At 45.4% G+C, this 22,822-nt stretch overlaps 1 protein-coding gene across 3 annotated transcripts in view; it reads left to right on the forward strand.

Moving 5' to 3' along the window:
* Nucleotides 1-14,111, forward strand: part of EHF (ETS homologous factor) — a 37,094-nt gene extending 22,983 nt beyond the window's left edge. For 2 of the 3 annotated variants that reach the window (XM_015251769.3, XM_072969774.1), the window contains exons 3-9: nucleotides 1,366-1,611; nucleotides 3,806-3,868; nucleotides 6,575-6,643; nucleotides 6,762-6,830; nucleotides 12,146-12,205; nucleotides 13,460-13,655; nucleotides 13,757-14,111. In XM_015251769.3, the coding sequence (XP_015107255.1) occupies nucleotides 1,366-1,611; nucleotides 3,806-3,868; nucleotides 6,575-6,643; nucleotides 6,762-6,830; nucleotides 12,146-12,205; nucleotides 13,460-13,655; nucleotides 13,757-13,856 (803 nt within the window). In that variant the 3' untranslated portion in view covers nucleotides 13,857-14,111. Of the gene's footprint in view, nucleotides 1-814; nucleotides 911-1,365; nucleotides 1,612-3,805; nucleotides 3,869-6,574; nucleotides 6,644-6,761; nucleotides 6,831-12,145; nucleotides 12,206-13,459; nucleotides 13,656-13,756 lie in introns of those variants that run through there. The other variant, XM_072969775.1, reaches the window with a different exon arrangement.
* The last annotated feature ends 8,711 nt before the right edge of the window (nucleotides 14,112-22,822 follow it).

Below are 22,822 nucleotides of genomic sequence, written 5' to 3' on the forward strand. Positions count from 1 at the left end.
CTTTCTCGCAAGAGAGCTCCTCCCCTCGGCTGGCCCGCCTTGAGGGGACTGTAAGATCTCTCAGCCTAGTTACACGTGCCCAGGGGCTGGCCTCTCTTCCCCATCGCCCCAGGACTTTGGGCTGACTGAGTGATGTTCTCTTAAGTGAGCAAGAGGCTCGCATACGTAGGCGGTCAGGCCCTGGTAAGCTCAGCAGTATTTATGGGCTTGAATGACCTCCACTTCTTCCCCGGTACTTGAATTAACCTTCTTGTGAACATACCTCACAGCTCTTCCAGGTTCCTACATTATTTCTTCTTCAGCAACAAATTCCACTAAATAGAGAGCGCCTCCAATGACAAAGTATCTGAGGTGGTTTTTATGGGAGATACGAGGATGGGTAAGACAGAGTCCATGACCTTGAACATACAATTTACAAAGGAGAATAGGACTGTACTTAGAGACCTGTCAAGAAAGGCAGAACATGGCAAAAGTCGTTGGGAGAAACACAAAGCGTGTCTCACGGAGATTCAGGGGACAGCAGCCCTCGCAGTAAGTCGGGGGTCCGCGACGGCTTTGTGGGGTGGTCATAATCTGCAAAGCTGGGTAGGAACTCAACAGGGAGTGAGAGGTGGAATACAAACTGGGCTGAAAGAACAGCATAGGAAAAAGGCAAAAGGGCACTTGAATTATAGTTAGTGAAGAGCCTCAATCCCTGACTTGGCAGTTTTGTACCCAATTTCAGGGGATAATGGGAAACTGCTGAAGGTAACTGAATAGGGACGTGACATCACAGTGGCTGTAATAACCAGCATGAGGTGGGGGGACATCCACACAGTGAGCAGATGAATAATCTGGACCACTTTGGGGAGAAGCAAAGGCATCATAGAGAAAAGGCTTCATTTTTGGTAGAATATGGTCTGAATTTTGGGTACGTATGTGTATATATGCGTGTGTAAGAGAGACAAGGAAACAGGAGAGAGAGAGGGAGTAGAAAGAACTGTGTGGGTGTGGACGTAAGCTAATAAGTTGCCGAAACTGGCAGTGCTCTAGCGTTCATGGTACTTTGTGGGAGGTAGGGAATGAGCGTGTGACCTCAGAGCATTTCAGGTCTTGTGTCCTCATGCAGGGCCCAGGGGTAAGTACACAAGGAAGGACGTGAAGATGTATGGAGGCTGAATTTTTGACTCCCACCACAAATGGGAAAAGAACTGTTTCTAAGAGCCTCCTCTCTGGAGCCCATCTCGTGTTCCTATCCCCGCTGATGGAAGCAGATCGTGGCTGTGATCCCCATGATATCCAGCTGTCAGCAGGGCATCCCTAGGTCTGGGACCATGCCCAGGAGCAAACACGGGTCACTCACAGGGCTGCCTTCTGTTTTTGCAGTTTCCAGTGGGTTTTTTGGAGGCCAGTGGCATGAAATCCATCCTCAGTACTGGACCAAGTACCAGGTGTGGGAGTGGCTCCAGCACCTCCTGGACACCAACCAGCTGGACGCCAGTTGCATCCCTTTCCAGGAGTTTGACATCAACGGCGAGCACCTCTGCAGCATGAGTCTGCAGGAGTTCACCCGGGCGGCAGGGACGGCGGGGCAGCTCCTCTACAGCAACTTGCAGCATCTCAAGTGGAACGGTGACTCCCTCTCTCTCTCCATCCTGCTAGGAGCCACCTGGGAAGGGCAGAGACTCCACAGCCGGCAGGGCCCCTGTTTAGGGACATCCAAGGATGGTTTCACTTCCAAATTACTGTTTCCCAAGACGAGGAGGGAGGAGGGAGGTGAGAAGACAGACCTGAAGCCTAGGGTGCAAGGTGTGTCTAATCCCATACAAAGCCAGCATAATTTAATTCTCTCTTTATGGTTAATTTTCAAGGAGACAAGGGCTGGGTATTCACAGAATACTTGCTGCTCTCTTCTTTCTCTTGGAAACACAGGGTTCAATTGTTTAATTCCCAGTCACTTGCTTGTTAGATCATCATGGCTTTGTTTTTTTTTTTTAACTTCTATACCTAAGTTCTTAAGATGGGACCTAAGCATGGTAAGAAAATAGGCAAAATTAGATCTAGTTTGTTTTTTGGGAGGGGAGAAAGCTTATGGTATTTCAGCAGATTCTTAAAAGGTCCTAAATAGAAAACAAAGGGTTAAAACTAACAGTCTGGACATGTTTGGGATGTTTCTGCAGTGATTTCTGGAATTGGTGCTGCCTCGAGCCCCAGATGTCTCTCCTGAGGCCTCACGTAGCACACAGACAGGTACCCTTCAAAGGCTGTCCCTCAGCGATAGTTTATTCACACACGCACTCGTTCTAAACTGGCTTGCAAGACCTGGTAGGGGAGACAACTCATCTTGCAGGATGTCTTTGACCCTGGCCCGAGTTTCTTCCGATAATGGCTATAAAAAAACCCAGCTCCTCTGAGAACTGTTTTGGAAAGCAGTGATACGTGGGAAAAGAGAGCTGGCCCGTCTACATCAGAATGGGCATGTCTGTTGAAGAGAACCTGTGTTTGGGCATGTGGCTGGCGCTTTGGGAAGCATGAGCTCCAGGGCCATGAACCAGATTCAGATCCTGACAGCTGCTGTCAACACTGAGGCGGACCCAATGTCTGGCCACGGAGCTGGCAGCTCAGTGGCCTTTTGGGATGACCTCATTCAGCTCCTGGGCACTCCCTACTTCCCACCCACCTCACAGAGGTGGTTGCTCTTTTTTTTTTTTTTTTAACTAGAACCAAACCAAACATAGCTCTATAAATAACCCCCAGGAATCTTCAGAAAGAGACACTTAACCTTGAAGAATTAAAAAGATTTCCCTCCCTACCGCCAATTAAATCTTCTCCTTTAAAGCTTTGCCCTGATTGAAGCTTAAGGCAGGGAGGCCTGGGAGGTGATGTGGCCATCTGTGACCATCCATCATCTCTGACCGTCCATGGCTCATTTGGCCCTGCTGCATGCTACTGGTGCCTCTGAATGCCTGATGACCCGATTTTTCACTTTTGTTGCATTGTTTGCCTTTTTGTAGACATTCTGTTAACTTATATTTACTGAGTCTTTACCTATACAAGGACTCTAAGTGAGTCAATTCATTTGGTGGCCTTATGAGAAAATAAATATCGCCTCTATTTGGCAGGTGCAGTTTTCATTTGGGAAAACTGAAGGTCAGAGAGCTTAAAGCATGACTTCTGCACCTGAGATATTTACAATCTGGCTGGGGAGGGAAAAGTCACATGTGTATATGTGCTTTTGTACAGGATACATCTAGAGAGAAGTTGCAATGCATAAATAAGGGAAGAATCACTGCATTGATCCAAATGTTATCTCTTAGATTGGATCTAATCAAAAAGGGGTTTGTTTCAATTTAAGCTCAAAGACGAATCAAGAAGGTTTTCCTTGTATTTTTGTTTTCATTTTGTAGCAGATCTTAGTATGGGAAAGCACCTCAGAGGCCATCTAATGACTTTATCCAGTTTAATCCCCTAAATTTACAGATGGGGAAACCAAGACCGAGATAGCTCAAGTGCCTTGCAGCTGTTAGTGGAAAAACTGGTCTTCTGACTTCTGAACTTTTATTTCCACCATACTGGGTGTCTTCTCTATAGAAGGCCAAATATTTCCATCTGATATGGGTATCCTAGCTACTGATTTTCTGGACCCGGGACTCCAGGCTTGAGTTTGTAGATGCAGAGAGGGAAGCCCTCTCCCAGAAGCAAAGAGAAGTGATTAGGCAGTGGGATTGACAGAAGCTTTTCCAAGAAGCCAGCTTCGCCCTTGGTTAAGCATCACATTTGGGCTCCGCATGGGCCCACTTTGACCTTCCCAATCTGTCCTTCACAGGCCAGTGCAGCAGTGATCTGTTCCAGTCCACGCACAATGTCATTGTCAAGACAGAACAAACTGGTGAGTAGTGGCAGATGGAGGGAGCCACCTTAGTAGGCGAAGACCTGGGGAGGAGGAGTGGGAGGGAGTGTGAGGGGCAGCATGGGAGCAGGGCGGACTCAGGGTTTTGGCAGTAAACCCAGGGATGCTGCTTCCCCTCTGTCTCTGATGGGTCACCCCGCCATGAGCCCAATCCCTTGTCCTTGGGACCGGTGACTGCCAACTAATTCTGATTTCTAGCCTGCTGATGGTGAGCCAAATTCTGCCCACACTCCTCTGCTCCCTATGGGTGATCAGGGTAGCATCCAGGCTCTGATTCAGGAGCCAGAAAAAAACCCAGAGAGTCTAAGTGGGCTTCCTTCTCATTACCAGGAGAGTCAGGGGACCGGACTTGGCCAGGTTAGAAGCAAGGGAAGCGAAGAGGAAGGGGTCAGAGTCTACTCTCCCTCTCCTCCCTTGGCTGGGGTGTGTTTCACAAGGAGGAGAAAGATTCAGACTTGGTGTTATTGTTACCATAGTTTTGAGGGAACTTGGAGTTTCTGTAGGGATGTCCAAAGGCAGCTGTGGAATCAACTCCTGCACTTTTAGACAGAAGCCACGATTCTGAGCTCCGAGGAGGGTCTGCAGTCCCAGGATAGCTACATTCATTTTTGTTCTCCTTCGTCTGCCTAATCATCCCCCCTTCCTCTGTCCCAGTCTCTCTGCTGGGGTTTTCTGTGTCCCCTGGGGACTTGCAGGGCACGGTAACTGCCTGGAGAGTGTGTGCACAGAGCCTTGTACCAGTCAGAGCTCCTTGTGTATTGACCTACGGCCTATGAGCTCTCAGTCTAGGGAGAGCTCTGCCAAGTCCCCCCCAAGTCCACTGGCCACGATAAAACTGTGTATCTGCCACTGCTCCAGGGTCGCTCCCCATGTCCACATCGGTGAGAATGCGGGCCACACGGGCCAACCACCGAGCTGGCCACAGGCCTCCCTGAGGGTTGCGTGCCAGTCACCAAGGACAGAATTTGACCTGGGGTGATTGGTGAGTCACTGAGGGCAGAAATGGGCCCCACGGAGTTATGTGCTCTTTTATAAGGGGGCTGGTCTCCCATTATTAAAGAAAAACAATAGCTGCTAAGCATGTTAATTAGGTTTGTCTAGTCCTGCCCTTCCCCCCAGAGACCAGGGGCTGAGCTACCCAGGTAGTCTGTGCTTCAAGGGCCTGACTGCCCTAGAGGTGGTCACAGGACTTGGCTGAGAGGATGGTGCCCCCACCCCTACCGCCCCCAACCCCCACCACCGACCAGACAGATAGCCCCACTGGAGGAGCCAGGGTGGTACTGGAGAGATCCCAAATACTTGACAGTTCCTCCTGGACCATCTAGACATTCTCGTGTTGCCAGTTCCGAACAGGTGAGCTGAAGGGTGGGGAAGACGGTCCACCCAGGGAGGAGGGGAGAGGAGGCTCGCACAGGGACCAACACCCCCAAACCTCTTTGGTTCAGTTTGTTTTCAGAGACAACAACAGGTGTACGAGATGACCCAACAAGGAGAGAGGGTGTAACCCCAAGAGATTGGGCTTGGGATGCCCAAACACGTAGCTATTAGTTAAAACACCAGTTAAATCCCTCTGTCGTAAACAGGACGACTTAGCCAGTGAGTCAGGTTTTATACCGTTTATGCTGTAAAAACAAAATGAAACTTGGCCGGTGGCTTACCACCCCAGCCCTGAAATTCAGATGCCGAGCAGGAGAGGGCTGAGAGTAGCCTCTAGGTGTGAAGAGGGGAACACAGGAAATTCTTGGTGGGGATGAGGTGACAGCCCTGGCCAGGTCTTACAGCTCTTGGCCAGCCAGGAAAGAAGATGCTTCTGCTGGAGACCAGCCCAGAGGAGGGGGAATATGTAGGAGTCAGGGGCTTCATTTGGGGTAGGTGGAGGGAGGTCTCCTTGGAATCAGAAATTTGAAGAGTTGATTGGACTGAGACATGCTTACCCAGCACACTGGAGAGAGACAGAGAGAGAGAGAGAGAGAGAGAGAGAGAGAGAGAGAGAGAGAGAGAGAGAGAGAGAGAGAGAGGAGAGAGAGGATTTGATTCGGAAACACTCTCCTCCACGTCTTCTTAATTTTGTTTTGAAAATTCTATGTCATCCCTTAAGCATACTGGAGAAATCTCAGAGGGAGGGGACTGTCACCCAACTTGAGATTCTCTCTGGATTTCAGCAACGAAGACACTGTGATATAAGACTGAGCAGACTTTTTCTGAAAGAAGCATTCTTAATTCTCCCAGGAAGATATCACTAGGAAAAGATACTCATTAAGCATGACTTTATCTGTCCCTCCCCATTTTTTTCAACTAGTATAAAAATCTTCTGGTGATAATACAGTAAAATGCAAGACAAGACGAAGCTCCTGAACCTCCCCCCCCCCCCCCCCCCGCTAAGTGTAGACTGGGAAAATCCCCAGGAAAGCATCCTAGGTCTAGGACAGGATCCCACTGCTGTACCTTCTTTGACTTCCCTAAAAATGCAACGGGTGTAGAACTCTTAGAAAGTCCATCTCCCCAGGACACAGGAAAAAAAATGGGGTAACATGATTATAAAGTGACATGTGGCTGAAGCAGAATCTTCTCTCTCTGAGAACCACTCCCTTTCCCCACACCTCTTGCTGAACAGTGAGTTAGAAAAGGCAAACGCCCCACCTGGGGAAGATGGTTGCTGACATTCCCGTTTTCTGTCCTTTGTAGACCCTTCCCTCATGAACACCTGGAAAGAAGAAAACTATTTATATGACACCAACTATGGTAGCACAGTAGGTAACTAACTCCCCAACACTTAAGACCCTTTTACATTTTTATTCTGTTTTTCTAACTGCCAAAAAGGTATATGGTAAGGAGGGGGCTCTTAATGTCCTTTATCTTTTCATTGCCACAGATCTGTTGGACAGCAAAACTTTTTGCCGGGCCCAGATCTCCATGACAACCACGGGTCACCTTCCTGTTGGTAAGTTGCCCTGACACCCGAGGCTGAGTGTGCCTCATGCAATTGCTCACTGAGAATCACCAATGACCTACGTTTCCACTTTTCTGGAGTCTTTCTCATTGAAAGGCTAGGAAAGGAACAGAATTACTATTTATAAAAAGTCTGCTTTTGAGCCCATATTTGTACATTGAAAATGACCAGCAAGGATGCCTCTAGGAAAAGTGTTTGTCTCCTCTGAAACCAAGTCACTCTCTTGTGACAACAAAAATACTCTTTTCAATTAAAAAAAAAAACTTGGTTTGGGGAAACTATCTGGTGAAGTTATTCATACTTATGGGGAGAAGGCTATATTTACTTTTTAATAAGCTGTCTTTGGCTTTAGAGGAAGAATGGCTAACAGTGGGATTCAGAGGTCAGTGACTCGGTGATGATGATCTCTGGGTGGAGAGGTAGCAACTGAAAATTTCTAGAACCCCGGGAATCGTAGGTCAGCTTTTAAGTCTGACTCTGATGGCTCAGCAGGACTCTCTCATTGGTCAGACCACCTGCACTTTATGAATTATGATCACAGTGGTTGTATTTGGTTAAGATTGGATGCATCTGGGGGCTGTGCCTGACTCAAGGTTCCCCTGGGCGAGACGGTTGGTCTGTTGGGAATCTGAGAGAGGGGCTTTCAGGTTGTATTTAGATCACATTTCCCCTCGTCCGCTCACAAATAGGTACGTTGGTAGGAATGAGCGTGCTGGGGAGGTGAACAGAGGGTTGCGTGTTGTCCCTTGATCTGGATGCGAATTTGTGGATCATTTTGGGTCTGTGAAATGGAGCTTGGACTTGTCACAAGTGAATCTGTCTTTTCCTGGAACTGAATTTAGGGCAACTTCAGAACTGGGATTTAAAAGAGTGTCTGTGAATGAAAGCATGGAATCAAACAACAACCCTTCCTCCCTCTTTTTTTTTTTAAATTAATTTTATTAGATAGCATTCAGACTTTTCACTTTTTTTAAACTTTTTTTATGTTCTTTTTGCTTTTTTTGAGGGTGTTTTTGAGAAGTGAAATAATGAAAGCTCTTGGTTTGAGGTTTTGTTCTGGTCAAGCCGCTTGAATGAGGCAGGGCTGGGAGCCAGTATAAATGCATCTGGAACTGAGGTTAAGAACAGAGGCCAATTCATTTCTCTACTCCCCCCACCACTCCCCCGCAAGAGGCCCGTAGCATTTTGTGTCACTCTAAGTATTCGCTGAAATTAGGAAATGGATCAAACACTGGAAAGGTTCTGCGGTTGATTTGCCATGCTGGGGGAGCTGAGCCAATCGGGGTAAAAATTCCATGGCAGTTGTTGCCACCCAGTCAAGACGGAGGTTTTCAGAGCTGAGGAAACCACTCTAGTCACCCTCTAACTTCCTCTCACACTTCTTAGGGTGTCACCTCTCATGTCCCTGGGTCTTTGGCTTAGGGCAAAGGAGTCCAACTAAGAATAAAGTTGAACCAACCATTTCCTGAGCCTCAGGGGTTGTTAGGTCTTGAGGCACCGGGGAAACGAAAAATCATAGTCACAGCTCTGCCGCCCTCATAGCCAGGCCACCCTTCTCTCTTCTGTGTCCTGAACTCACCTTCTAGAGTCTCAGAATCCTTAGGCGCCAATGTCTGCTTTCATATTTGCAGTAACAGGGAACTCACTGCCTCCTGAATCCATCTCGTCTACTTTGAATAGTCCTTCTTAAAATAGGCTTTACGAGGGAGGGTGTAGCTCGGTGGTAGAGTGCCTACTTAGCATGCATGAGGTCCTGGGTTCAATTCCCAGTACCTCCATTAAATAAATAAATAAATAAATAAACCCAAATCCCTCCCCCTCCCCAAATACAAAACAAAACAAAAAATGGGCTTTACAAATCTGCTCTTCCTCACTTGCCTTGATTCTTGAAGTCCCAGATTCCTATCCTGTGGTTGTAACATAGGCTGGAACATGAGACAAGCCATCCAGGACCCCTATCAGAATCAATTCAGTGTCTGGGTTGGTAAATTCTTTGGAGGAACGGCCCTCCAAGTCGGACAGTTTATTACATCCTTGTAAAGATGAATTCCTTTCACAACAGTTCAGTCTCTACTGGATGGGAGCGGAACACCCCCCACCCCCCAAAAAGACCTTGGTCATTTGCCTGCATCTTTGGATTCCCAGCTCCCATGAAACTGAGTGCAGTGAAGTATCTTTGTATGTTTTAACGCAAGTTACAAGCCGTGCCGAGGCGAGGCCACACATAAACTGATGCCCTGGCTGATAAACACAGGCGGGGAAGTGGGCTGTGTTTTGATTGCTTTGTCATCAGCCCGGTTCAGAAAATGGCCGCCAGTGTTCCTGATGTGCCCGATAGTCCCCCGCCAGTCACGCCAGCTCGGGCTTGATGTGTTTATCCACTGACTTGCCAAGCCTAGAGCAAGGGTGGCATGCTCTATTATAACACTGAAATTTGTATATCCCGTAAAGAAATGGCTCACAGCTGAATCATATGCAAATGCTTCTAATCTTTGCTTCTTGAGAAGCAGCTTAGCTGAAGTCATGCTCTGGAACTCATCATAAACTCATGCCTTGGTGCTGCCCCTGCCCGGACTGGACCTTGGCCTGAGGTGCCTGGGGGCGGAGCGAGAGAAAGCCAAGCTGGACAACTGCCCCAGAGCAAGCCATTATTTTATAGGAATGAATCACTTAACCACAAGGGTGGACTTCAAAGGTTTTGACTTTTATTCTGAGGCAAAAGGAAGACATACGGAGAGAGGCCATCATATTAAGGTGAGGTTTCAGATCAAAAGACTTTAGAGCTGTGGCAGATTGGGGATTCCACAGCTTCGCTCCCCATGCACTGGGGATGACAAGAAGAAGCTGGAAGAAATCTGAGTTTTCTTTTGCCTTTGGCTGCACATTCTTACATACAATTGATGATGGAAATATTTTTATTTAGGGAATTTTGGTGGGGGGTGGTGCTCATTCCTAAGCTGGATGGAAGTCTAGTTTGGATAAATGGCTGAGATCTCAAAGAGGAAATTTCTTCGTGGTCTAGCCAGTGTGGAGGTTCTTAATCTGGAGCCCATGGGCTCCTAAGTGACCCACGAACTCTTGAATTTGTTTACAGAATTGCACGAGTGTATACATATCTGCCTTGTTCTGGGGAGAGGGTCCAAAGTTTCCATTTTACTCATAAAGTTACCTTAATACCCAAAGGAATTGATTCTACCTGAGCTTGGAAGCCCTAAACAATAATTGAGGCCAGTGAGCTGAGAGACACTTGGGTTTTTCTGAATTCAACCCTGGCTCTGAGATAATGGCCCCGCACCCCTTCTGGATGCCATTTGAAAACGAGCTTTGCTTGTGGCCTGCTGGGTAAATGCCACTCTTTGTCTGCAGAACAACGTGGCCCTGTCAGAGTGATGTATCACTTGGAAACTGGGGTAGGTGCCAACCTGTCGCAATATTGTCACATCCTGATGGGATGTCGCAACCTCACTCTGAAACCTACAGGGAGCAAGAGCGGAGTCTCCTTGTATTTCCTGTGAATGTCTTCTCCCAAGTTTCAGAGAAATCCAAGTCAGGTGCAGGCCCTCCTGCTGGCGATGTGGAGTGTGGGCGGGCAGGCGCGGGAAATCTTAGCTAGAAGAAGAGGTTTCTCTTCTAACCAGATCTTACTAAGTTTCTCTCCTCCATCCCACCATGGCTTTCAGACTGCTGGGAGCTCTGAGTTGTGACTGTCTGGGCGATCAAATAGGTGACTGCGTCCATGCATGCTGGGAAATACAGAATTATCAAACTGGAGTACTGGAGTTACTTTCCCACTAACGGGAGTGTTGCAGAACTGAACCTGATTCTTGGCAGGGAAGACATGTATGAAAGCTATTATGTGGCACCATCTTTGGAAATGGCATAGAAACTTTATGAGTTATGAGTAAAACCTCTGGGTTCAAATTGTTGTTGTTTGTATCCTGTTTCAGGCCGTGTGGCTTTAGACAAGGCATTTGACCTCTCTGTGTCTCAGATCCTCCCCAGCTGTAAACTTTGGATCTTACGAGTACCTACCTCATAGGGTTATTGTGTGAAGCAAATAAGGTGACTTGTGCGAAGTGCTGACCACAGGGCCTGGCACATAGTAAGTGTTCAAGAAACAGGAACTGGTCTTCTCGACCATTTTCATCAAGAGTCATTGGTGTTCAAAGTTTATTGAATAATGGACCACACGTGACAGTCTTGAAAGCTATAGGCCTCTTCCTTTGCCTGTAGTTTCAGTCAGTCTGAAATGCCCTTGAAGGCCACCCACGGGTCAGCAAACCCTAGGTTAGAAAGCCCTGATGTCACACACACAGAAAACAGTCTCTTACCAGGACTGGCTTGTATTTAGGGACTGTTCTGTATTAAAGTCAGCAGGTTGTCTATTATGGTATTTTTTGGTAAGATCTGCTTTAGCCCTCCTGACACTGGAAGTGCCCACTCACTCACTCACACACACACACACACACCACACACTGCTATATCATTCAGTTTTCTTTTTAACAAGTTTTATTTCACAGATTTGCCTCTGTCATCTCCTCTGGTGACAGTCACAAGAGTTACCGTAATGAGTCATTTGTTAAACTAATCTGTGTTTCCATAGTCCACCTCCGTCAGCCCTGTACTGAGCTCAAGACAGTCAATGGCCCCTTTGTCAGGCTGATTAAAATGTAACTTTGCATGCCAAAAAAGGCACTCCTCTGGCTTAAAAGTCATCCTTTCTTTGTTATAAATGTTTACATTTTTGTCTTATGTAAAAAACAAACAAACAAAAAACCTGCAAAACATTTCAATGACCTAAATCTCTCAGTGTCTTCCCATCTGTCTCAGAATAAAAGCTAAAATCCTCAAAAAGTCCTACAAGGCCTTAGTGATTGGAATCTCAGCTGCTACCCTCTGCCCCCTGCTCACAGCCACATTGGTTTCCTTCTATTCTGTGCACACCAACCCCAGGGCCTTTGTACTTACTATTCTCAGTCTTGGAAGGCTCTTCCACAAGCTCTCTGTACAACTGTCTCCCTCACATCCTTCTGGTCCCCTTATGAGAGAGATCTTCTGTGACCATCTTATATTCAATTGCAAATTATTCCCATCTCCACACTTCTACCCCTGTTTCTTATCCTGCAGTTTCTTCCCCAGAGCAGTTACCATCTCTGTTTGGCTTTGGTCATGACCACATACTTGAACAGTGCCAGACATGCAGTAAGTGCTCAATAAATGCTGATTACCTGAGTGGATGAATGAATGAAGATGATAACTGGAGGAAATATATAAATTAAGCAGTTCTCATTTTTTCTCTTTGGCAGAGTCACCTGATGTGAAAAAGGAACAAGACCACCCCACAAAGTCCCACACCAAAAAGCACAGTAAGTTGGCCGTCTTTCAGACGGCTCCTAGCCCTTCCCTTCAAGTGGAGAGTGACTAGAGGCCACCCGTTTTTAGGCAGAGATCGCCACTGCCTGCTGCCTGCATTTCTTCACCTCAGACTGGGTAGAGGGGGAAAGAGGCCCCACTTGTTGGCAAAGCAACTCCTTCTACTGTTGTTTCTCAAAGTGGAGCCCCAATGGCTATTTCCTCCTCATTCTGTTACATTTGTTCCAAAAGTGAGACATCCAAGGAATAAGAACTTCTGGTAGGCATGGGGTTAATGATTTCCTTTCCTCCAGGAAGAAAGGTGGGCAGAGGAGAAAGACGGGAAAAATAGTTGAGGTGGATTATTTTTCTCTTTGACTGAATGTTGGCTTCTTACTTCTGTGGTGTTCTTGTTCCAAGAAGTGATTGTTTATTCTTAAGATTCAACAGTGTTCTTTGAGAGCTGTACTCCTCCCGCACCCAGATAATAAAACCTTATGAAATGTGTGAGATGTCAGCGACCTGGAGTTGGAGGGGGGCAGAGAATGGAAAGAAATCAAGATGGTATAATCTGGAAACTGAAGGGAGTTGGACATTTTTACTCTCTGCTACTCCAGGTCACCCCACAGAAGTGAATTAACACAGCCCCTCAAAGTGGGGTGTGGGGAGGCAGTTGTACAAGTCCAGTGGGGGTAGAACTGAATTTGGTTGCTAATCTTATTAAAGCCACTGTTTCATTTTCAAATTGGCCCCCTCAACCCCTGCAAGACCCCACCCCAATATACCCTAGGAGTTAAAATCCTAGAACCCTATCCATGTGCATTTGGCTGAAGCACAGTTGCTGGTGGCAGCCATTTACTTGGTTGAGGTTCTAAATAAAAGTGGTTGAAAGTTGCTCACCTGGGAAGTAACAAGCTGAAATGAATCCCCAGCAATGTGTCAACCATTTTTAGAAGCTACTCCGCCCTCGCGTAGGAGATCCGAGACCTTAGTCTCTTGTCTTGGCTCTGCCACTAGTGAGCTGTATGACCTGGGTCAAGTCAGTTAAATTCTCCATGCTTCAGCTTTCTGATCTGTACAATAAAAAATGATGCTAGTTCATTCTTAACTACCCAATACTTGAGGATTCTGTGATTTGGCATCACAGGTGGGTAGGGAAGAACTGACTGTCTCCTCCTTGATGGAAGATGCTTCAGCTGTCCACGTTTCCGGCCCTTCTTTGCTGTGCCTTGTACCCTCACTCCACTCCTTTGCCTCCTTTGCCTCAGATCCCCGCGGGACCCACTTATGGGAGTTCATCCGCGACATCCTGCTGAACCCAGACAAGAATCCGGGGTTAATCAAGTGGGAAGACCGGTCTGAGGGCGTCTTCAGGTTCTTGAAATCGGAGGCTGTGGCTCAGCTGTGGGGGAAAAAGAAAAACAACAGCAGCATGACCTACGAAAAACTCAGCCGAGCGATGAGGTGAGGCGTTTCAAGTCCCCAAACATGATAAAGCCGCGCAGCCAGTTAGTCCCCCGCCAGCCTCCGTCTCCAGCCATCTTACGCAATGTCCTCTGTTACAGATATTACTACAAAAGAGAAATTCTGGAACGCGTGGACGGGCGAAGACTGGTATATAAATTTGGCAAGAATGCACGTGGATGGAGGGAAAACGAAAACTGAAGCCACTGACGCCTTGAACACAAACCTGAACACGCCATGTGATAACCGCTCGAGAGCTCCCCGGACGTAAATATTTCCAAGACTGCTTTTCTCTGATATTTATGTACCATGAGGGGACAAAAAAATACATCGACTTCTAACAGGAAGAAGGAACATTACAGTTGATAAAATTATTTTGTTACTTTGAAGTATGTCCTATATGGGGAACAAATGTACACAGTTTTCTGTGAAATATGACGCTGTAAGTAGTTGTGATTTGTTTTTGCCTCTATTGTGAAGTTCTTTTCGGCGGCAAGAAGAACAGAGTTTGTAGTCTTGTGCTTCTTGCTAAAAGAAAGGAAAAAAAAATCAGAGGGCATTAAATGTTTTTATATGCAGAGTGATTTAGGAAAAGATGATGTGTCCTCCGCTGGATCGTAAGCATCCACGTGGTCTCGTCAGGAGAAGTGGGCGTGGTCGCTGGGAAGAACTCCAGGGTCCCAGATTGATGGGATGAGCCTGAAGGATGCTGGCAAGTTTAACCTGACCTTCAAGAGCCAGTGAGTGGAGAATGAGGACTTCCAGAATCCACGGTGGACTGTAATCACTGCATAACCACAGGACTTTCATGTTTAAATCAGCAAGAAGAATAATGGTGGAGGGGACTTTCTACACTCATTCAGGAAAGATTTACTTGGTGCCAAGGCTGTCTTCCCTTCTCCCCCTTGGATGATTGGTGAAAAACTTCAGTTACCACCTCTGCTCTCTTTTAATTATTTAAGAGAAGGTCCAGCCTCGGTTATTTTCATCCCAATTGCTTACAATAAGTGGGAGAAAGGGGGTAGTTTGTTCTTGTACTCCCATAGTCCATGGTTTCTCAATGGGCACAACTGACGTTTTGCGCTGCATGGTTCTTTGTTGTGTATTATTTGGCTGTCCTGTGTGTTGTGGGATGTTCAGTGGTGTCTATGACCTCTGCCCACAAGATGCCAATAGCACTCCGGTCCCAGTAGTTGTGACAACCAAAAGTGTCTCCAGACATTGCCAGATGTTCCCCGAGGAGCAAAATTGCCCTTAATTGAGAACCACTGATTTAGCCAGTCAAGATGAAGATGGTGATTTATTCTCAAAACAATAAGAAATGAAGATCTTTTAGTCCCTAGAGTGGGGACAAAAAGCAAGACTTTAAAGTCAACCTGTTTCTAATTTTTAAAATGTTGGACAATGGATTGAAAAATCTAGAGAGTCTTCTTTTCAGAACCCCAGATGAGAGCCAGAGTTGGGTACATTAAACAGGAGCTCATGCTAGAACACATTTCACTGGGATTACAAAACAGTGTAAATGATACTGCAGGAGGAAACACTGAGAGGGGAGAGAGAGAGGGGGGAAGAGAGAGAGAGAGAGAGAGAGACTGTGTGTGTGTGTGTGTGTGTGTGTGTGAGAGAGAGAGAGAGAGAAAGTGAAAGTTTCAGGGAAAGTCTTTGCAGATGTTAATTCTTACAATCTTTCCTCTTTTGGATAATCTCTTTCTTGTCTCATCTTAACTCATTCCAGAGTGAATCATTTCTTGCCTAGCTTTGCATCCAGAGGAAATGTTTAAAAAAAAAAAAGGAAGATAGGAAACAGAAAACTCAGTTCAGGGGCTACAGTCAGTGAGGAGGTGGGGGTGTCTTCAAGGATGGCATTATTCTGGGTACCTGGAGACTCAGCAGTGGGCCAGGAAATCGGGGAGGAACACGAGCCTGTAGATGCTTTGAAAATGAATTTGAACATCCAGATCCCTTTTGCAACTTGTCTTTTTGGCTCCCCACGTCCTTGGCTTTCTCCTTCCTCCTGCACTGTCTTAATATGGAGATGAAGGCATATGTCAACGGGAGGGAGTGCTCTTGTCACCGGCTAATGGAGTGCCAGCCACCGTGTCTTACTCAGTTGAGGCGAGCCATTCTTAGTCAAAGTGTTTGTGATGGATTCAGAAAGTTGGAAGGACGAAGAATTAAGAATTTTTAAAATTCTAATTATAACGAGAGCCATTTTGGCTGGTGGTCTTGGTGCACAGCTTAGTGAGATGAATGACCTTCTGAAGGTACAACCAAGTTGTTTTTCTTTCTGCCTGGCTTGGTCACCTCTGCAAAGGTGTTACTCAGTGTTGTCAAGTAACAGTCACTGAGGGAATTGACAGCAGTGACGCCAGACAGCACAGATCTGAGACATTCCTGCATGAAAGACACACCTTGCTCCCCAAGCAAGGCTAAAGGACGATGAGGTTCTACCCGGCATTTGACTATAACACGCACAACGAATTAAAACTCTGGAGATTTGAATTAGTGTAAGCATGTGAATGTGTGTGTGTCTGAATGTGTGAAGTTATTAGGGACATCTGCTAATTCACTCCCTGGCTTTGCCTGTTCATCATCTAAGCTGCCTGGATCCTTCTCTGAGCTCGCCCTTCCTCAGACCTCTAGGTTTCTCACGTTCCTCCACATTGGCCTTGGCTCCTTCTGCACCTTTCCATTGAAGAGCAATCCCTGCTAGGTAGTGAGTCTGGGGCGTACCGACTGGAACACTCTGCAGATAATTAGCAGATCGTGTTATTTGTTGGATGTGATGGTTTCTTGGCACCCGGTTCCTGCTTAAATAGGTTGGTGTATTAAGTTCTCAGCATATCTCTCTATTGCCTTGGCTTGAGTTTGATGCATTTTCTATGTGCTGTTCGTGACTTGGAGAACTCATGGGAATCGAGTCATGCCAACTTGGGGAGTGAGCAGAATCCTTCCCACGCAGTGCTGCGATGGATAGCAAAATCCCAAGGATAAGGCAGCACCAGGTGAAGCCCCCTGCTTTGGGAGACTCACAGCTTCTCATTTGAGAAGCTCATCTGAGATGGATGCTCCTATGGTCACTACACATGGTCTTCTGAAACCCTCCTAAAGCGTGGGCTCTTATCTGTTTTTTTTGGTTTTTTTTTTCTCATGGGAATCTGAGTCAGGAAATGTACTGCTAAGACTTTACCAGACTCAGAGCATCCCAAGCTTCTAGATATTTGACTTGATGAAACTTGCACTAAGCTCTGACTCCCAGGGACATACCTACAGCTTCTGGAACTTGCTTTCCGAGCAGGGCAGACCTAGGCAATGAGTTTGCCTTTGAACATGCTTGTCCTTCTTCAAATTCTTACCCTGCTAGACTGTAAACTCTGAGGCAAGGGACTATATCTTATCAATATTGTTTTCCCAGTACCCAGCATGAGACAGGCTCTCAGTAAATACACGCTGAGTTAGTGAATTAATGTCTTCTGGAAGACTCCTCGGGTTGGGAGGCCACGTCCATAATTGGGGCGTGAATTGTTTCTTCCCTGGACTCACAGCACAATGGCCAGAACTTCAAGGACAAATTATCTATTAGATGAATATTGTACTGAGAGACTCTCTGCTTTACCTTCCTACCTGTGCCGAAATGAAACCGAAATAGGTTGCTTGGGTCTGCAAGTCCGCGTATGCTGTGTGAGAATTCTGTCACCTTCTTAGGAACTGTGAGACTGACCTGGTGTAAGGAGCCAGTAATGAACCTTTAACCTGGTTTAACCAATGAAGATTATGAATGTGTTGATATGATGTAAATTGCTATTTAAGTGTAAAGCAGTTCTAAGTTTTAGTATTTGGGGGTTGGTTTGTGGTTTTTTTTTTCTTTTTGAAAAACATTGAGGGATCTTTTGATAAGGTTAGTCATGCATGTTAGATTTTAGTTTTGCAAGTGTGTTGTTTTTCAAATGTATAAAATATAGGACAAGTTAAAATCATAAGAGGGAAAGGCAATTATATTATTCTTCTACAGTTAAAAAAAAATGCGTGCGTACTACGTGCACAACGTGGAACCATATTCGTGAGGAGCTTATCTGACTGTATCAGGTGTATCAGATAGTCCACAGGAGCCCATTGGATGGATACTTACTGTGTGAAAGAAGGGGAACAGAAATCACAATATCAGAGCTGAGTAAACCTCAGCCCTGCTTCTTGGGATTCCGTTTCTGGAATAAGAGGTAGGGCATTTAATAAAAACTCATTGATCCTGTGCCTCATGAACCATGGAAATGTATGAGCCTTCACCGGCTGAGCTTAACTGGGATAAATCTTTCTGTCACTATCTGCATAATTCTTGCTTGTCTTCCCATCTGGCTTCTGGGTTGACAGTTTGTGGGAAACAACCCTCCTGCTGCTGTTTTTTAAAAATCAGAAATCTTGCCCTTGAAACTATGTTAAATTCAAACCAAGTATACTTGTTTTATGAAAGAATTATATTTTTCAAAATATGGGGGTTTTTGTTTGTTTGTTTGATGGGTCCCAGAAAACACTAATAAAAACCATGGAGAGCAGCCGGTAACTGTGTTTCATGCTTCAACAAGCCACCCCAGACTGGGCTCAGTGGAAACGCGCTTAGCCTATAGCAACCAAACATATGCGGTTCCCACATGTATTTACTCAGTAAGCATCGACTGAGCATCTATTATGTGCCAGACACTGTTGTAGGCGCTGAGTCACGGCAGAGATTTAAAGAGACAAAAATTCTGCTCTTGTGAAGTTTATGTTCTGTTGGATGGAAACAGACAAGAAGCAAAATACAAACAAATAAAAAGTAGCATATCAGATGTGTAGTAAAGAAATACAGAGCAAGAAAGAGGAGTAGAGTGTACTAGAGTATGCAGGGGTGGATTGCAAGGTTAGGCAGCATTAAGAAGGATGTAAGGGAAGGAGCCATGCAGATAACTGGGGGAATGATACCCGACTGGAGGGGCCGTAAGCACAAAGTTCCTGAGGTTCCTGACACGTCCAAGGAAGAGCCAGGAAGTCTGTTTGCCAGAGTAGACACAGCGATAGTAGGAAATGAAGTAAGAGTGGCCCTGGCAGGTCAGATCACATAGAACTTGGAGGCCATTATGAAGGGTCTAGTTTTTCTTCTGAGTGAGACGGGGAGCCACAGAGGAGTGACAGAGCTCAGCTTCTAGTTTAAAAGAGCCTCTCTGGCTGTTGAGAATGAATTGCAGAGAAGCATTCAGTGCCAAGTGTACATTCTTAGTGAAAGAGAAGCGAAGGGAGGCAGAGGAGCTCACGTGTGCATCACAGTTTCCAATACAACATGTAAAACATTTCAAGCTAGTTCATAGCATATTTCTTTCTCCTGGTGCCCAGGAAGTCTCAGTCCTTCAGTCACTTAACTTCATAAATAATCATGAAAATAATAATAGCTAACCATTTTGGAAAGATCCACTTGATCCCAGGAATTGCAATATATTCTTTGCATACAGTATTACATTTAATCCTTGTGCAAATTTGCTGTGTACAGATATTAGCTCCAATTTTCGAATGAAGGACATGGAGACCAGTCATGGAAGGTTACATGACTTTCTCAAGGTCACACAGCTAGTGAGAAGTTGTAGAACTGGCTTTGTTCACCCAGATCTCTCTCTCCAAGTCCACACTCTTAAGCTTACTATTTCTCTAGGATGTCAGAAAGCTAATATTTTACACACACACACACACACACACACACACCAATTTCATGGTTAAATACATTGATGAAATAATACTGAGTCAAATAATGTGTTACAGAGTTACTTATCAAAGGATTGCCCAGAGCTTTTATGACGATGATGTGCGTTGTGAATCTATATGAGAGGGAAGAAATGTTCCCGATTTCCCAAGCCTGTTTGACAATGGACCTTTTTCATCAAAGAAGGCTTCATGAAATCAGCACCCCTTACAACACACTTAGGGAAATGATGCTCTTTAGAGATTCTCTCTCTGACTTAGAAGAAGCAGTATTTTCATGTTTGGGCCAAATTAGTATGCTGATAATATTCATGCACATCAAGCTTGGCCAACTTTGTATATGGTCCAGTTTTTTTTTTTTCATTGAGAAGAAATTCCCTCTGGGAATTACCCTGGGCTTATTGATTTGCGTTGATGCATTTCTCAGTCATCATGAGGAACTTGCAGAGTGCCTCCTCTTTGGGAACAATGAACCCTCCTGAATTTTAACTCTAGACCAAAGAGTTAAAATCTGACCAAAACTATATGCACTAACCACATGTGGTTATGTACGTTTAAATTAGTTAAAATTATATAAATGAAAAATGTGCTTCCTTGATTGTATTACCCACATTCTAAATGTTGCATAGCCACCTATGGCTAATGGTTCCTGTATTGGACAGTGCAAATAAAGAACACTTTCATAATCAAATAAAGTTCTGTTGGACGGCACTGTTCTAGAATTTGACCTGCAGGACGGGGTAAGAGTGGAAAGGATAGTGAGCAAAACTAGCCAACAGTGAAAGGAGATCCAATGAGCCTTGGAAACCAAAGGTGGCCCTGAGAACAACAACAACAAACAATAAGGGCCCAAAGCAAGTATCTCTGTATTGCCTGAATGGTGACAGTATCTATGAGCACAAACAAGTTCCATGCTGTCAGTAGAGCCTTGAAGTGTGAGGATTTGAGCATTCTTATCTCCAACCCCTCAAAATGCCCTACAGTCATTGATATGAAAGTTCCAAGGATGTGGCTTTCTGGTTGAGAATATTGGCGTTGAGGGGAAATCACTGAAATGGGAAGGGAAGTCAAAGATCCCCAAATAGGAGTGACTGGCATTGCCCACTGTCTGCCATAAATGCCACCAATACCATTCCCTTCCTCCTTTTCGAGACCAGTTCCTTAGTGAGTAGTTTACCCATAGTCTCTTTATTTCTTTATAGTTCAGTTCTCTTCTGTCAGCTATCATGATCTAGCCCTCTGTTCATATCAAGTCACTGAAAATGCCCTCTCAAAGATCACAGTCAGACTCCTCCCTGCCTCTGTTCCCTTTGCCTCAGATACACTTTTGGTCATTATGGGGTTGGCGGCTTCTAGTCTTGCAGGTTCATAGAGTCACCTTTGCTAATCATGGGAGCTTCGCTGCTCACCTGCCTTCCCCATCACTTTCTGTTACATTCCCTCACTTGATCTTCTTTTCAGAACTTGCACTACCTGAAATTGTAATTTTAGTTTATTAGATTACTTTTATAGTATTTATTTTCCCTACTAGAATGTAAGCCCCAGGAGACTAGGGACCTTGCCCGCCATGTTCACCAACATATTCCTAGAGGTAGGATGTGCTAACATATATAACTGACTCCAAAAAGATATGTTAAATAAATGAAAGATTTGGTTTTTTTTTTTAATTTTCAAATTCCAAGGCCTTTCTTTTGACTTTGTGATTTTTGACACTGGTGCCTTTACACTCTACTTTGGAAAAGATCCATTTCTTTGTTTTCTGTGACAGTTTTCTTCTCCTGCTTTCCTGTGTACTCATTCTTCAGTTCTTACTCTTTCCATCCTTCTACCTACATGTGTTCCCCAAGATTAATTCCTCAGCCCTTTTCTCTTCTCCCTTCACCTTCTCCTCCTCCAAGATTAGCCTCTTAGTTCAGGGACTTTGTGATGATATGGGGGATGGACAGGCTGTTTTCTTTCTGCTCTGGGCTTCAACTTTAACTGGCTGGAGGCTGTGGGCAGATCACTTAACTTCTCCATTCCTTAGTTTCTTCCCCTCTTGAATAGAGATACATACCTACTTGCCAGTGGTCTTGTGGGAATGGAGTGGTCAGATTTTAATATTTGATCATTCTATGATCTGTGGAGGGTTAATACAGGCAGGCACTGTGCCAAACACTTTGCTTTTATTTATTCATTTAAATCCTCACCCATGAGCTAGGTTCCAAAGTTATTTCCATCCTGCAGATGAGGAAACAGGCTCATAGAGGTAAAGAACCTTACCTGAGCTCACTCCACTGGTGTGTGACAGAGCTGAGATTTGAGCCTCTGCCTGGCTGAGACCAGACTTGGGGTCTTAATCACGATGCTCTATTGTCTCCCTTGGAAAGTGCTATGAAAAGAATTAAGCACTAAACAAAGTAAAGGAATTATTTTTAAATTTGCAACAAATCCAGGGGAGGTATTTAGGGTGTCTCGTCTGGGAACACAATGATACCTAACCAACAGGGGTGCCTTCAAGCCATTTTATCTTGTGTTAAAGTCATACCTGATCATCCCTAGCTAGGGGACTAAGATTCAAAGAGGATCTGGTGTTGATCTGCCTTAAAATCACAGCCCCAGAGATGCTTAGAGCTGGAAGATCATTTGGTGCAAACTGCCATTTTAAGAGCTCAGAGAGCTTGATCCACAGATCCAAGGTCACCCAGGCTCTTAACTAAAAGAGGAAGCCGATTTTCCAGTTTTCTGGTTCATGAATCCTTTCATCCCAGTGTAAGCTTTCCTGGCCATGGGTTCCTGACAATCACAGGAGTCTTCCATCCCCAACATGGAGACATCCTCAAGGAAGCTGCTTTTTCTTCTGGCCTGCATGGTGATGCCATGTAACCTTCTTATGCTGAGTCTTCGAGTCCAGCCAACATCATCTCCTCTCTGGATCTCAGACAGATCTGGTAGGGAAAAAAACTGCATATCCTGGATGGTAGAGGAAGAGCAGCTGTGGAACCAGAGGGACCAAGTCAGAGCTGCTGAGATACGGAATGCAGAGGTCCCTGGCACTAAGGAAGGAACCCAAGAGGGAATCAAATCTGGTCAAAGGTCCCATGAATCATCAGCTGTCTGATGTCTCTCCTTGGCTTCACCATATGTGTGTGTATGTGTGCCTACCCTCCTGTCTCTTACCCTCTGTATCTCTTTCAGAGTGACTGTTTCTTTCCCATACCTCTCCCTCCTCTTGCTCACCAGTCCCTTTCAGACTCCTTCCCTCTCCAAACCCGTCTTTCCAGGTTGCTGAAAGAAGGCAAGCTGACAAGACAGCAGTCTAGGGCCAGGAATGGTGCCATCTCTCTGAAAGCCTCAGTGGTGACAATAACAAATGATATTTACCCAAGAGTTATTAACACATCAACTGTTCTCTCCTTGACTATTTAATTATGTCATTCAGCACTAATGGACTTTTCCAATAG

Source organism: Vicugna pacos, chromosome 10 (genome assembly GCF_048564905.1).
Source record: "Vicugna pacos chromosome 10, VicPac4, whole genome shotgun sequence".
Classification (NCBI taxonomy): Eukaryota; Metazoa; Chordata; class Mammalia; order Artiodactyla; family Camelidae; genus Vicugna; species Vicugna pacos.